Source organism: Neodiprion lecontei, chromosome 5, assembly GCF_021901455.1.
Source record: "Neodiprion lecontei isolate iyNeoLeco1 chromosome 5, iyNeoLeco1.1, whole genome shotgun sequence".
NCBI classification, from domain to species: domain Eukaryota; kingdom Metazoa; phylum Arthropoda; class Insecta; order Hymenoptera; family Diprionidae; genus Neodiprion; species Neodiprion lecontei.
Window position 1 is genome coordinate 21980080 of NC_060264.1, and position 16153 is coordinate 21996232.

Here is a 16153-nt window from a genome sequence, read left to right on the forward strand (position 1 = left end):
AATCTCTGGACCTCTCTATCTGCTGTGTCAGCAGCGTTTGGAAGGCGATCAAGTCCCAGCTCTTCTGCTGTCCCTCGATCACACTGATGTCGATCAAATGGAAGTCCCTGCCAGTGGGAAAGTCGGTAAATCGATAAATTTTGGTAAGTTGTTGCAGTGGCTGAAGAATACTTACACGTAACAGTGAATCCAGACCTCGAGCATTTGGCGAACGCAAGTATGTATCAGGTACAAGTCTCTTTCGATGACCAATTGGTGTTTGTGGTACTGCTCAATATAATTTTCCGGCATCTCGATTTGTTCCTTAAATACAAATTACCAATGGAATAACGGTGAACAATAAATAGTTTTGAAACAAACCTTTTCATCCTGGGATCCTTCTCGATCATGAAAATCCTTGAGGACAAATTCGACGATCGATCTCTTTACAGCTAAAAGAAAATCGTCCTTGATTTCCTTGACCAACTTATCCCGCACCTCGTATCCCCAAAGTGTCTTTGGCACTAGTAACGATATGTTGTCTAGTATTTTGCTCTCCAGAGGAGCGACATGTATAGCGTCAACGCCGTTTCGTATGTAGTAGTAATATCTGTTCACTTCCCGGTCCCCCTTCAAGTCTACGTCAATTCTCGGCAAATCCGGCTTGACAACCGTACCGACGAAATACCTCCTGAATTCTTCCCTCGATACCCTCTGTTTAGCTGCTGACAAGTCATCTCTAGTAATAATTACACGTCTACGTCTTTTTTTCACCCCATGAATCGATTTCGCAGAGGGAGGTAAACCAGTTCCACATTCCTGAAACAAATAACAGTTTTGAAAAACCGTTTCCTTGTATTTTCAACTGTATGTGGAAATTATTCATACCCTAAGATGAGTATTTGGTGCAGTACAAGACTGAGAATTTGCATTCTCGCTACCATCGCCAAGCATGACGGGTCCAGGATAAAGTGCAAATTATTTTTAAGGTCAATTAATGTGATTGACGAAAGACGCTGTTACTGTCTTTTCGCCGTTTCACCGCGACGTCAACACAACGTTTTATTTTCCTGGATTACTACAAATTACAAGTTTTTACATTTTTGGCCTTTCAAACGCAAACAGTAATCGCGCAATTGCTTGACAGCTTGCGAGTTGGCCTACAACAACGAATCGGTGGCGCTTTCTGTTCAACGAAAGGTCAAGTACTCCACGAGTTCATTTGCGGACAGCCGATATTCGCTACAATTTCTGCAGCGCACTGAACACCGTATCAAGGTTTGAATGCTGAGTCTCTACGTTACCAGCCGTCAGTACCGCGCTTTACAAATTTTCTATAAGGTGACGCTACTAAATACGTGAACTATGTGTACGACCAAATTCCCGATTACGCTTTTACCGAGGTAACAAGCAAAGAGAATAAAGAACATGATTTGCCGCATATGTTGAACGAAGACTTGTATTTCGTTTAATTTTTTTTCCGACGAAACATACGTATATTATTGATTTTTTTATTCCTTTCAGAATACATTATATTACACATATGTATTATACATACGTCATCATACATGCATTGCACTGTCGATGTCACATTTCTTATTCTCTATATATCACATTTCATAACTCTGCTCATGTATTTTTCGTTTTTCATCTCTTTTCTTTTTAAGCATTTTCTTTTCCTGTTTTACGAGTTGTTATCATTGTTTTTTTTTATAAAATAGCATAACGTTATTTAGCATGTGCACATACGTACACATATGTATTACTTGTATAATATACTTTCAAATTTTATTCCTTCTTGTTATATAATACATATTTATAAGTATACTATGGTAGTTTTTTTCAATTATTATTGTTATTTCTATGGTTAACGTCGATCATATGGTGTGGGCATTTGTACGCTGCAGCTCGTACATAATATACGGCATAATATAAGGAGGATGGTAATCAACTGACTTTCTTCTTTATTTCACATTAAGCGAATTATACGCTCGTAATCTTGATCATCATAATATGTTATACCGATCTATCATACATATGTATGTCATGGATATTTTGTCGAATGATAAATTAATAATTAATGAAAACAAGAAGAATCATAAAGAGACAAGAAGTAAAGCGAGTAGCAAAAAATTAAAATACACTATTACGTCACAGACATACAAAAATGTTTCTTTTTCTTCGCAAATCTATGACACAGCATACATAGGCATACAAACAACTAGACTGTCATTGTAACATGTTCATGTATTGTACAATAGTTAGTAATAATTCTATATGATACGCTTTCATAATAGGACGGGTGGTTTCTGCGTACTTAAGAGCACCCTGTTAAACTTTCAGCTTCGCAGTTTCTGTTTTGTCTTACACCTTCTTACATTGCACATAATTTCAAAAAATTATCATTTCTGTCGCGTTTCTAATGATATAGGACGTATTCAGTAAATAGTTACACGGACGTTTGCTGCCTAATCAACGTCATTTAGACGTTGTATCTCGCTTTTCTGGTTATGGCTGTAATTCGACGCCTGAAAAGTGTCTAATTTTGGACGCACTTCAGACGTCTTAAGCATATCGACGCCTAAATTACGCCTAAGAGACGCTCATCGAAAAAATGACTGAGAACAACTCCTAAAGGTCAGACGTTTAGAAATAAGACGACTCACTATCGGATATCTTTACAAACAAGACTACAAACCACGAATTTTTTGGACGTCTTTGCGTTGGTTGTCTGGGGTAGCTGTACAAATTACACGTAATATACGTTGTACATATACAATTATGTGCGCATGTGCGCGGCTGAAGTCGTACAGAAACTTTGAGAATTTAACGATATTATAGATACAGTTACGGTTAAGACATTTTTCGTGAATAGGATAATTATGTTTACCTAAGATAAATACCTATAAGTTTAAAGTCTACATTGTTACATCTCTCCATGTTTCACAGTTCAATGCAATATATTACACAGATATAGGTATGCGGAACATTGACTGCAATATTCTTTCAATTACTTACTGATTACCAATTATGTTTTATACGGTAATAAAACTTTATTGAATTTCGTATTTCTTTTTTTTTTCAAATTCAAATATATTCTCTGCAGCCTCACGCACGGATCCAAACATTTATATTATACAGGCACTTTAATAGCTATTAGATATATTATGTACATAAATTTGTACATACAAGGTGCCCCATTTCGAATTAGCCATTGACATAGTTCGGTACTAAAGGAGACGTAAATAAATTGTTCGGATCAAAATTGAAGAATTTCGAGGGAAGTGCCAAAAATAAGTATTCGAAAAATCAAGCTTTATGCTAGAAAATCGTAACGTAATATTTACTGGTTCAAGAAGAGTTGAAATGTTGAAATTTGAAAATATTTGACTGCTTTGATGAAAACCTTCGATTACGAGAGGGTAGAAAAGAAATATTTTGTTTAAACACAAAACCATTTGATATTTCTTCTACGTCGCGTACCTTGCAAAATATCTTGACGCGTTTTTTAATATAGGACACCCGGTAAATGAATAGGATAGGAGATTTTTCGTACAATTATATACATATATAGTAGATATTACATGGATATTCGATCGTAAAAACGTTGATATAGTAGATATTAGGTATTATTATATTACATACTATCTATTATTACATATATATAATATACGTATAGCACAGGTATAATTGCATAATACATCCGCTTATGCGTACACAAATATGTATACATATAAACATATGTACGTATACCCAAATATATATAGTCTAGGGTAGTCCTTGAAAAGGTCATTTTTGAATTTCGACCGGCTCGCCCCCGAAATCGGCTCCAGATAATTAAAAAATAATTGCCTATCTTTTACAGATTTTTATCTCAACTTTAACCCGTGTCTCAAAAAGGGTGGATTCCATTCAACCCTTTCAGGGGCACATCAAATCTACTAAACGGATTTAGTTTGAACTGGGTATGGGGGGGGGGGGGGGGTTTCTTCGGTCACTGATTACAAATCTGAACTTGATATTACGAAATTCAAAATGGTGGACCTAATATGGCAATATCAAGTGACTTTTGGGGTTTGGTCCACCATATTGGATCTGCCGCTTTGAATTGTCAAATTTTGAGTTCAGATTCGTAATGAGCGACCCAAAAGATCCCCGTATACCAAACTTCATCTAAGTCCGTTCGGTCGATTTCATGTGCCCCTGAAATGGTTGAATGGGGAAATCCACCCTCTTGGGGGCACGGGTTAAAGTTGAGATAAGAATCTGAAAAATTAAGGAATTATTTCTTAATTATGTGGTGCCGATTTGTGGGGCGACCCGGTTGAAATTCAAAAATAAACTTTTCAAAGACCACCCTAATGTATACACACATATACACGGTATATACATTTTAACACATAGTAAATTAACAGATAACTATAATTATCGCTAGTCGGGCTTGTCTTAAATTTTTTTGTCTCCTTCATTCGATTACTTCTCTTTATATATTATCATTCGCCAAAGTTTCTGGAAGTTGGGAATTTTTATACACATCATAAGCTATCATGACTACTTATTTTGTTCACTTGAAAAATCTTAGATACATCTTATACACAGTGTATCCTTGTGTTTATATGGTATTAAAACAAGGCCGCTATACGTATTATACATATATTATAAGTGTTTTATTTTTATTACTTATAAGTTGAAAAAATCACATAACGTTATACGATATATATATATACATATATGTATGTATGTATTATATATATTATATATATAATATAGGTATTTGATATTCAAGGTAACACAGCTACGCATATAAATTTATTTTATATCCTATACGTAGATATACAATATTATACATATATAATGTAGGTACATGTATAATAGCGAGAAAACAGAGAATAGAGAGAAACAGAAGAAAATTGTAAATTTGATTCCTACGCGTAAATAAGAGTTGGTACATATACCTATAAACATATACACATATACGTATTTCTGTTTAAACATACATTTAATATCCAAGTAGTAACGAAAGTCATTGCGCATAATTATAAATGTACAGTGTACATGTATTACTATATTGTATTAGGATGTAGGTAAAACGAAGCTGCTTATGCTGTCTGAAATTTAATAGAAATGGTGAATCATTAGTAATATCTGGGAGTTGGAGAGTCCCCCGTCACTCTCCAACTTCCAAATATTATTATGACTAACGAAGCTGCTTAATTACCACACGTACGTGGTACACAGGTTATACTATTTTAATATACATATATTTCGGTAAATAATGCGTATCATGTTATACGAATATATTGTGCATTCGATATTTTATAATACGTACAACGTACACACACGTAGCTGTATGCGTTTAGGATAAGTACTCGTATATATAAATTATACCCAAACAATGCGAGGGCGTTATAAAGACATCTATTTATCGGACGTCTTGATTACGCGAGCGGATAAAATTTCATGAATCGTCTTTCGTACACTTTCAAAATTACTCCATGCGGAATTTTTTATTCTTCTAGTAACGATTTTTTTTTTTTTTTTTAGTGTCTTCACGTTTTCGAATTCACCACCGTCGTCTTCAAGACTACTCGTAAAGTTTTTTAATACGTCTGTAATGCCGAAACGCCAGTTGCCTGGGTAGGTAGATATAGGTATAGGTATACACGCGTTTAATCGTTATATAATTGTACACATCGTGTGATTTATTATATGTGTATATATATATACGGCTACCTCTCACTATTATGTCTTCCTTTACTTTTTACTTACGTATATATATATATAATATATATACATATATATATACTTCTTCAAAATATATTACTTTATATATACTTTATATATATATATATATATATATATGATAGGTACAAAATCTTACACATCAACGTGCATTATTATACAATTATTGATTATACATGCTATACAAATATATTGTATCGTATGTATAATCAATATTTGCATTATTATATATTAATTTTTTTTTTCTCTTCAATAACACATTCTTCTACTCAGATATCAATGGATAATATAAATTGTGAAAATTGATATGTCTTTGTAAGTTTGTGATCACATGAATATTAATTAATTGATAAACTAATGATGATGATACTAATATGCCGATCTGTCAACAGCAACAGGCAAGTGATCGTAATGAATCGTGACAATATATTATCAATATTCCATGATCGTTAACATGTGTAGAGTATTACTACAGTGATATTGTGTTTAATTATTTTGAAAATAGTTTCTTTTTTCAAATTTCTTCGTTATTATTGTTGTTATTATTACTACCGTCTGGTCATTTGTTATCGTTTTATTACTACATCGCGTATACATGGTTACGTTATACATATTGTTGTTATTATATTTTAATTATTATAATCGTTATTGCGGTCGTGATTTTATTATCGCTGAAATGTATATCGTGGATTCGCTGATGGAATTGGTATTGCAAAAAGGAATTTTCGCCCAAGACTTCTTTTCAGACAAGCCGTGGCTGCATGATCAGAAAAATAAGGAACCAAAGTAAATAAATGATGTTTAAGATTGAATTATAAAATTTAGTTTTCGGTTTCTCTTCTTATTTTTTTTTTTTTTTTTCTTTTTTTATCAGCTCTTTGCGCGTAGTGAACAATCTTACATGACGATGAGCGGATTCCACGCCCGCGGCGAAAAATTATAGATGTAACCAGATAATAAATTGGTTATATATATACATACATATATATATGTACTTTCTAAATGACGTAATATTTAGCACATAGAAACATTCAGCCGGTAAGTTTATGACGATGCGCGATCGCGTAGTATAAGAATTTTAGAAAATCGCATAAAAGAAAAGTTTTTTTCTTTTTATTAGTTTGTTCCATGTATTACTTCCCTTTAATTTTACCGATTCATCGGCATTTACTTTTACATTACGCGCATCGATGTACATTACGTACACACCGAAGAGAATTGATGGAAATAAAAAAAAAACACGGATGTCTTACACGTAATCGCAACAGCATTAACAGTGCTTCCGTAATTGAGACACGCCGCTTGATTACACGGCTCAATGAATACCAATATTATATTTACTCACGCAACGTTTTTGATTCCGTCAATATTGCAATTAGACGCATGATCCGCGTTACGGACAAAAGGAAATAGAAAGAATTTTTTTACATTGCATTGAACGTACACGATACTGCATTTTTTTCTACCACCTGGGCCTTTGTTTTCAGTTCATCGAACTGATAGACCAAAAAAAAAAACACCAAGTTAAAACAACAATCATTTTGCAAGCGTGCAAATGAACAAGGGCTCAATTCATCAAGTGAAAATAAAAAAAGAAAGATGCAACGATTAAATATGAGCAGACCTGTGAAAAAAATGTTTCGTTTTATAATTTTTAATATCCTGCTTTTCTGTTTTTATGTTACTGCACGTTACGGATATTTCGAAGAACAAGAAATCTCGACAAATATTTCTCATCAATTGATGCTTTACATAAAACTTGAGTTATTATATTTACACCCGTTTTTTCTATGTACAAGTGCGGTGAAATAAAAAACAAATCACGCCGTATATCTTCTGTATTAAATAACTCAAGTATGATAGTAAAGATGCAAAAAAGATATGTGTTATACCGTACATACACGATTCTTGAAGAGGAAGACCAAAAATAGATTGAACAAATATCATCATTTCGATTTTAACGTACAACATGAACTGCGATACACGTGAAACAGATAAAGATATACATATGCACACAAAAAAAAAAATATATATATACATACATGCACATAGATATATCGACATGAATATTGTGCAGTGTATGTATGCAATATACATATAATACAGTACACATTACATGTATGCATAACATGTTATCTTACGTAATACGTAATTATTATTAAATAATTAAAAGGGTAAACTCGCGACGAACATTGTCTCTATGAGTGGCGGGGCAGGAACAAGATCCTCAAGTTTTAGGTAAAAAATCCTCTGCAAGCCCTGCACCGAGAGGCTTCTAAGCTCCGGCAATTTTCCTAAAAGACGCGAAAAGTAATGGGCCTTACGCTGGGCCTCTGCGTTATACGTAACGTGATCCCTTAGCGAGGCTATTATTTTCATCTGCAACTGTTCCACCTTGTGCGGCTCTTTCAGACCGTGTCTCTCTGCAAAGAAAACGGTAACCCAAATTAATTTCTTTCTCTTCTCTCCTGTGTCACTACAATTTCGGCGAATGAGAAAATTTGCGGTCAATGTATGTTGTACGAGTTCGGGTTCGGTTATGGCACTCGGAGAAACCTGCAAGCATGCAGACGACGTGTTCCGTGTTTCGATTCAGCGGTTATTACGATCTGTGCCACATGATTTTCAGGTGTACACTGCCAGACACATGAGCATATGGGATCATCGAGTGCCACTCAAGTTGGGCGAGTCGGCACGCGATGCGGTCTCGAATAAAGTATGGATAAGGCTAGTCAGTCAGTCAGTCAGTCAATCAATCTACCATCCAGGCTGTCCGCGCGGTTGTTTTGTTGCTCGAGGAGTATCGAGACTTCTCGTTCTTAAACTCACCGGTGACGAGCGTCAGAGCGCAGAGGCAAGAAAATGCGCTGATATCGACGTCGAGACTGTGGAGACCTTGGCAGAAGTCGAGAATACCGTGGAGCCAGTCGCCGAAGCTCCTCTGGCACTGGGCTCTGGCCAAAACAACGCCATTGCAGAAGGTCAGCTGGGTCGCGTCCGATTTCGTCCTGTAGGCAAGCCGCAGAACGAAAAGCTCCAGGCTTGCTGACTGGAACAGCAACTCCTGCACAAGGAAACCGTAATTACAGTCCTACATCGCGTGTGCCTCCATGAGGGTGAAACGCCGTCGATACCCCAGTCGGAAGCCTCTGCGTGCAGCTCGCACTCTTACTCATACGTTTTTCCATTTTTTACTTCCTTATTTCGAGCATCGGATATCACCACCCTGTCTCCGTTGCTTGAACGCGACCTTTTATAGAATTCAGGGGGGCTATTGATCCTCCTTTCAGCGCTTCGGGCTGCTTTACCAATTTACTACGAGCTAATGGCTTCTCTGCGCGAACGCTTCATCAACAATTGAGATTTCTAACCTGTTTGGAACTTTAGTTTAATAGGATTTCACTATTTCGTGGTCAAATTTGTCATCAGTGACCCTGATAAATTCTAAGAAATATCTGCCTGTGAACGCTACTTCAGATTCAACCCCTGTTCTGCAAGGTTCGAAGACTTCCGATCACCTGGTGACCATTACTCATCTTATACCCGACAGTGATAGAACAATGATCATCTGCTGACCATAATTAACTCAACTGATAGTAGTTGAAAGATGACTGATCACAGGATAATGATCAAAAACATGTCATTCATACCCATGCACCATAGGATTGGACACCCTCTTGAGACCATCACTTGGCTGATCGCAGAAAGGTAACACTAGTTACTTGATATAAGCACTGCTGATCTCTTTAAGCTCTCTTAAGGTCATAGTGTCGGTTCAAGAATAATTACACACTTTTGTTTCTACTCCCAAACGAAAATTGACCTTGAGGGTTGAAACAACACGTGGTGTATGATCTCACCTGATCTTCCCTGGCGAGTTCCGTGAATCCTGGTATTTTGTCGGCAAAATTACGTATGACGTCAACAGAGGTGGTAAGTAATCCGTAGAACTGTTGAATTTTCTCAGCTTCTGTAACCGGAAGTTCAGCCGGTCCCGGCTCGCGGTACTGGGAGTAGTCTAGGTTGGAAAGATCCGGGGTTGTGTCGAGGTGTGCCCTAACCAGGGCTGTGATCATGGAGACGGGCGGACTAGGGGGCGATTCCTGGGGCGACTTAGGTTTCGAGGGAAGCCGACCGCGCCGGCCCTTGAGGTCGTCTGTCCTGACGACCTGCGGATCGGAGATTGCGGTGAGCGAAACCTGTCGAGCGAAAAATGGCGGCGGATCGCTTACCTCCTTAACCATCCCAACCATCAGGCACTTCTGGAATCTGCAAAACTGGCACCGATTCCGCCGGCGCTTATCCACCGGACAGGCCTTCTCAGCCAGACACACGTACTTCGAACCCTTCTGCACCGTCCGCTTGAAGAAACCCTTGCACCCCTCGCATGTTCGCACTCCGTAGTGTTGACAGGCTGCCGTGTCGCCACAGACTGCGCACAGCTGACTTGGACTCGGTGGGGCCCGTTCACCTGTACCCGGTGAGGCTGATCCCACGGATCCGGAACCCCCTCGTGGCTTTGGTGACTCGTTACTGCTGCTTGGATACAGAACCATTGATTAATCGTTGTTTTTATCAAGAACATACACCGTTCAGGGAAAAAATCAAAAAGAAGCACTGTCACTGATAAAAATCCTACTATTCAATTGGACTTATTGTTAGTAGAACCATTTGACTATTAAGCATTTGCGTTGACTATTCGTAAATAGTTGAGTTGATCATTCCATACAGTAGATGTTGTATGCTTTTTACACACGCAGGGGTAATTATTTTCGATCTATAGTTGATCAAACTACGCTTGACAGTGTATCACGAAATCTTTACAACTTCCAGTTAGAATGCAGCCTTTTTTACTAGACGGTTCTCTCAGTATGCTTTTTTGGGTTGACGTTTATCAGGTCCAGATGAGGACGCCGGAGTAAATCTTCAGGAATGCAAATGGTATGTACTAGAGTAATTGTCAAGTAGTTCCATCAAACAGAGTACCTCGGGTCAGAATTGATTCATATGCATTGTAAATACTACTGTCTAACAAATGGTTAAAATCACTTTTCATACTGAATCGCGCCTAACTAGGACCTGCGGTGTTCCAATTTTTTAGGTATGTAGATTGAAGTCAGCTGTTCCATAACACAGACTTGACGTGGCACTGAACAGAGTTTTCCTCATCACAACCTTGATATTTTACTTATGAAGAATGCTGACTAGGTCCGGAACAAACAAAACCATGGATTCCAAAATCGTGGACGCCTGGATAAATCTTGGCAATACTCGAACGTCGATTACACTTTTCGAAAAAGTTGCCTGACAGTAACGTTGTCGGGATTTGGTGTCGACACCAAGTCTAAAAGCTCTAGCAAGTCTATATCGGATCCAGGAATCATTGCTAGTACCAATAAATATCGACGTTTTACGTACCTAGTGGACTCTGACCGCTGTAAAGGAAGTGCCGCTCGTCCTTGCCTGGGTGTGACAGTGGCCGCAGTGTGAAGGTCGATAGGAACGGTCGAAGGCGGAGGCACGGGGGTTGTGGCAGGCGAACTGTACACCATGGGCATCGGTGAGTACTGAGACTCCTGGGGAACGGGGGTCGGAGTTGGAGGGGGTTCGGGTTGGTAGTAGGCCTGATGGTGGTGATGGTGGCTGTAGGTGACGGCGGCCTGGTACTCGGGGTATGGGCCGGTGGGGTAGACCTGGCTGCTGTAGCAATCCTCGTCCATCTTGATCCCCAGGCCCTGGAGCTCCTGCCTCGTGTATCGCTGGACGGTGTAGGTCTCCTGGAAGCTGGGAAGCGGGGTTGGACTGAAACCGATAAAGGAATTGGGCTCTTCACGGGTTTCGATTCCGCGCCCATTTCGCCCGTTGCTATCTTCCACTCATACTGACCTCAGCGAGTCCGCCTGCACGTCGCCCGGTATCAGCTGGGGGTGCGAATTCGCGCTGTGTGACTCCGTCGAGACCGTTCCCTGGTGCGTCTGGCTGCCCAAACTTAGTTCCGGGAACGGGTCAAGATCTTCTGACAAATTACCGCCCTCTATTGGGTCCGCGTATGGCGCCGTTAGGAGATCCGCGAAACTGCTACATCCGAAGGGGCTCTGTAATATTTGAATATTTTCTTTCTCTCGTTCACCATCATGACCACTTGATCTCGGTACTTCAGCAGTTCAACATTGGAGGGAAAATTATATATACAGCTACGGTATAGATCGAGTGATACTTTCGACGAACCTCGAAAGTTGAGTCAGGTTGAGTTATGTGAGACACATTAATTCGCGAAGAGGAGATGTTATAATCGTCCAGTAAAAGTGGACAAAAATCAGTAATAAATGTTGATAATAAATAAAACGTCTACGATCACTGAGCGGTGCGTTACGCAAGGAAGGTTTCAAAGCTGCACGCCTGATTTTTTTAACTGGTGTTCAAAATAATTTAAATTCGTGTATAAACTATTATCACGATTATCATTAACAATTAAGTGTGATCGCGAGACCGAAATTTTCTCTTTGAAGATTAATAGCTCTTAAAGAATACTACTTTCTTAATTTCAAATTGACGCCTCTGTGCAGCGACTGATTTTGTATCCCATTTTAATGAGTTCGAATGTGCTGAGTATCGACATCCCAACTCTGGGGAATAAATTTATTTCGGACAGTAAATTAACGTCATGCAATCGGTGCGCGTGATATTTCTCAATCTGACCGTCCGAATATTATCGCCTATATCAAATTGGTGAAATCGAGCATTGCCGATGTACAACGTCCCACGTTTCTCCTTGACGCTTGGATACGATGGCAGACTGAATCGATGATCGGTATCGAAACGGATGATGATGATCACGATTGCGACGAACACCTTTCGGTGTCAAGGATGCGTCGGTTAAACAGAATAAATTCGAAAATCTGGTTTAATCGACAATCTTCTTTAAACAGTAGCTAAGTGCTAAATTTCGAATTCTTAGATGTGTGCAGTTGGTAGTGGATAAGACTTTTTCAAATCCAAAGATATCTAACAGTAAAGGTTTTTACTTGAATTCAACATGGGTTTACACTGATTCTCTTGTAGCAACGAAAACTTTCATAGTAAGTATAATCCGACTATCGGGCTTGTGAAATAATAAAACCCCTTTTTCAGTAATAGTAAAATTCTAGCCACTGCACAAAACTTCGGTTACTCATATTTTCGATAGTCCTATCAGAAAAAAAAACTGCTAACTTTGCACAAAATATTTTGGTTTTTAACGTTACTAACATAACAATTAGCTGTAATTGGTATTCCAATGACGAGAGAATAAAAAAAATTTGTACAGAAGTGTAAGGAAAACATTTTGAAAAATGTATCGATAATGGGTGCAAGAATATTTCTCTTCACAGTTGTTTCAGAAAAAGGCCGAAGAATGTGTGTGAATTGTTTGTTTACTAAATTCCTGAAATCCCTCGAGAATCACGAATAAGTCAGTAAAAATTGTGTGAAAATTTGGTTCCAGAAATAAGAATATTGGAAGCAGTGAAATGAAACAGATTTTCAGGAATTCGAATGCCTAAGACACCGCCAGTTTTTTGAATGATTTGATCTGGATATATTTCGTAAATTTTTTTTTTCAATTTGACGAGATAATAACGAGATAGTTGGAGAGAAACAACATATGTAACCTAATTACAGCGCAGGTTTGTGAATTGAATTTCATAATCCGAGGTTGTTCAGAGGTGTTATTTAGCGAAAAAGGTGTTTTCCCCATAAAGTAGCACCCAGCAACGTTGTACGACGTCCAATACCAGGGATGGTCGAGTAAAGGTGTGAAAAAATTTGACATCAGCACATTGGAAACACCGATTTCGTACCTACGGCAGATCATCGAGGACTTTTCAAGTTGTTTCAGATTTCGTCACTAACAGGCCGTTAATCGGGCGTCTCAAACGGCGCGACGGGCCAATGCCGACTGATTGTGGAAGCCGGGGAACCGAAATTCGAAGATTCCCGCTCCGCGTTCTTCGACCCGAAGAGGGGATGGTGGCTGGACACGTGCACCTGGATCGCCTACGAGGAGCTGGTGACTTATCGCCTCAAACCAACTTATGGCAAGGAGGGCGGAGCTCCGAATCACCGCGCTGGCACCGACGCGCAGTTGCGATCCGCAATACGTCTTATAACACGCCTACCCGCCAAAACCTGCTAGCTCTAGCTGTCGTCTCGCGGTCCCCTAGATGCCTCGCGATTGCGATTTTGTCGGATTTTTTTTCCGTTTTTACTTGACGTGGAATCGTACGTGTCAGATCTTGCAACCGGTTTACAATCGCTTACATTTCACTTGTCGTCGAAACATCTTTCCTCCATTCATTTCACGGCAAAAGACACTGTTGTCTGATGTTGATTGGAATTTTGTAAACTCGACTAGAAGAAATGTTAGAAATTTTGTGCGAGTCAAAACATTCATCATTCAGCTTATACGTGACGGTCATTTTCGTGCACAAGCAAGTCCCGGAATTTCAAAGTTCGGAAAAAACATTACGGCAGATTGTTATTATTATTTTTTTTTTTTTGTTTTCTTCTCTTTTACATGAGTTTGATTTGAAATTTTGAGAACCGATTTATCGTATTCATTCAAGAAGTTTGTGACTCAGAAACGGGATAATTCGAGGAGTTTGAACAAAGCTTGAAACTTAGCACAAATCCTGAGCTGCAATTTAAGTTTCGTTTGAATTCTCTAGCGTATTCCTTTCCCGACTTATAGCCTGTTGAAAAGTTGCAAGTGAATAACAAAGAACGTCATGAAAGACGTTGTATCTAAATTCAAAATTTTAAAAACGAGACAAATTTCTAGCATTTTTTAGCCATTGCCGGCAATTATTCTTTCCACGTGCTAGAGACTTTGGACAAATCTCAAAATGTAGATCGACGTTCATTCCTGAGTTAAACTTTGTAACGAAACAATACTAGTATAGTTATTTTCGCGGCAAGTCCCTACGCGAATTTCCTATTTTGTGTGCTACCTCCTGTCAAAAACTACCAAGTAGTCAAGTTGTTGACAGAGGCAGCGCAGTAACTCGTTTTTGACGAATCAAGGAATTCGTGACTTATTTCCAAACTGAAGAAACAAAAAAACTTGACGTGACAGGCAATTCTTAATAACTAAATCGGAAAATTCTGAATTGGAAGTTTAAAAACTAAAAAAACCAGGTTGTTTGGAGGACGATTTTTGGTTCTTGAACGACAGATTTCCATTCCTACACTGAAATGAATCGTTTTGTTCCGAACAAGCATAACTATGACTGCAAACTGCAGGACGTTGATCTCATTCGCGCGTCAAAACCGGTAAACGAATTCTCCCGGGGAAGAAACAATCGTTGGCCATTTCTTCTTTCTCTCTCTCCTACTAATTCCCCATCCCCCATTGTGCATCACCGGATTTCATCGCGGATTCATATTTCTTTTCTCTTTTCCTTCCCCCTTTCTTCGTCATACATACAAACATTATACGTACAATGTGTGTATGTATGTGTATACTTATGCATTATAGCACAGCGCTAAGGATATTCAATTTGCGGCGGCGGTTCCGCTGCTGGTTGACATTTCCTTCATCGCTCCCTCGGGATCCGGCCGTGTCTCTCGGCCGTCGAGCCGTGACTCGCTTTCTCTCTCGCTCTCTCTTTCTCTCTATCTTCTTCCATCCCCATAGCGGCAGCTTAATTTCTACCTATATACGCTATTATATAACCCTCGAATAATTCACGCATTGTCCTCACGATTGGATTTTTACTGACCCGTTTATTATGTATGTACATATCTAAGCTCATGTACATGTTTTATATATTGAGGGGACATGTAATTAGTACGGGGTGAAAGGCGGGAGAAAGAGAGGTATAGATAATTAACTATTCAGGAATTTAAAGCATAAATTTCTGGGAAGAAAAAAAAATATTCGGATCAAAACGACAAGTCAAAAATCAGAAAATTTCCGACACCCAAAATGTGAATATATAATTCACCGTACATGTGGATACTCGATCGATACGCGAGGCTGCAAGTCGCCGAAAAATCGACAAAAACGTTAAATTTGGTATCCGGTTCGCGAACAACAGGCTGCAGAAGTTGAACGGATCCTGATTCTTGCAATAAAGCAAAGACAGTGATATCGTACGGTACACTCAGAAAAATTTTATTAGTTACCGTAACCAGCAAAATTCAGTGAAACAGGTACCGTTAAAAAAAGTGTTTGAATATTGTTGGAATTACGAAAAACGAGGTACGCCTAACCATTTTGCGCTATTCTCGATCCTTTTTTGGTTATTACAACGCAAGATCAGTTTGTTCGGTTTACTCTACTTTTTTAGTTAAATAAGGCTTTAACGTCAATTTATTGTTGCACAGGCGTTAAATTTTCGCAACAGTTGTACAAGAAAATATATCAACAGTGATCGTAATGATAAAGAATAGT

General features: G+C 38.6%; 1 protein-coding gene across 3 annotated transcripts in view; it reads right to left on the reverse strand.

Moving 5' to 3' along the window:
- Positions 1–1644: 1644 nt before the first annotated feature.
- LOC107217651 (nuclear receptor subfamily 4 group A member 2) overlaps positions 1645–16153 on the reverse strand; it is a 43357-nt gene continuing 28848 nt past the window's right edge. For 2 of the 3 annotated variants that reach the window (XM_046740197.1, XM_015655265.2), the window contains exons 3-8: positions 11608–11816; positions 11140–11523; positions 9954–10257; positions 9582–9890; positions 8551–8785; positions 1645–8144 (exon numbers count right to left, since the gene is read on the reverse strand). In XM_046740197.1, the coding sequence (XP_046596153.1) occupies positions 7888–8144; positions 8551–8785; positions 9582–9890; positions 9954–10257; positions 11140–11523; positions 11608–11816 (1698 nt within the window). In that variant the 3' untranslated portion in view covers positions 1645–7887. The remainder of the gene's footprint in view (positions 8145–8550; positions 8786–9581; positions 9891–9953; positions 10258–11139; positions 11524–11607; positions 11817–16153) is intronic. The other variant, XM_015655266.2, reaches the window with a different exon arrangement.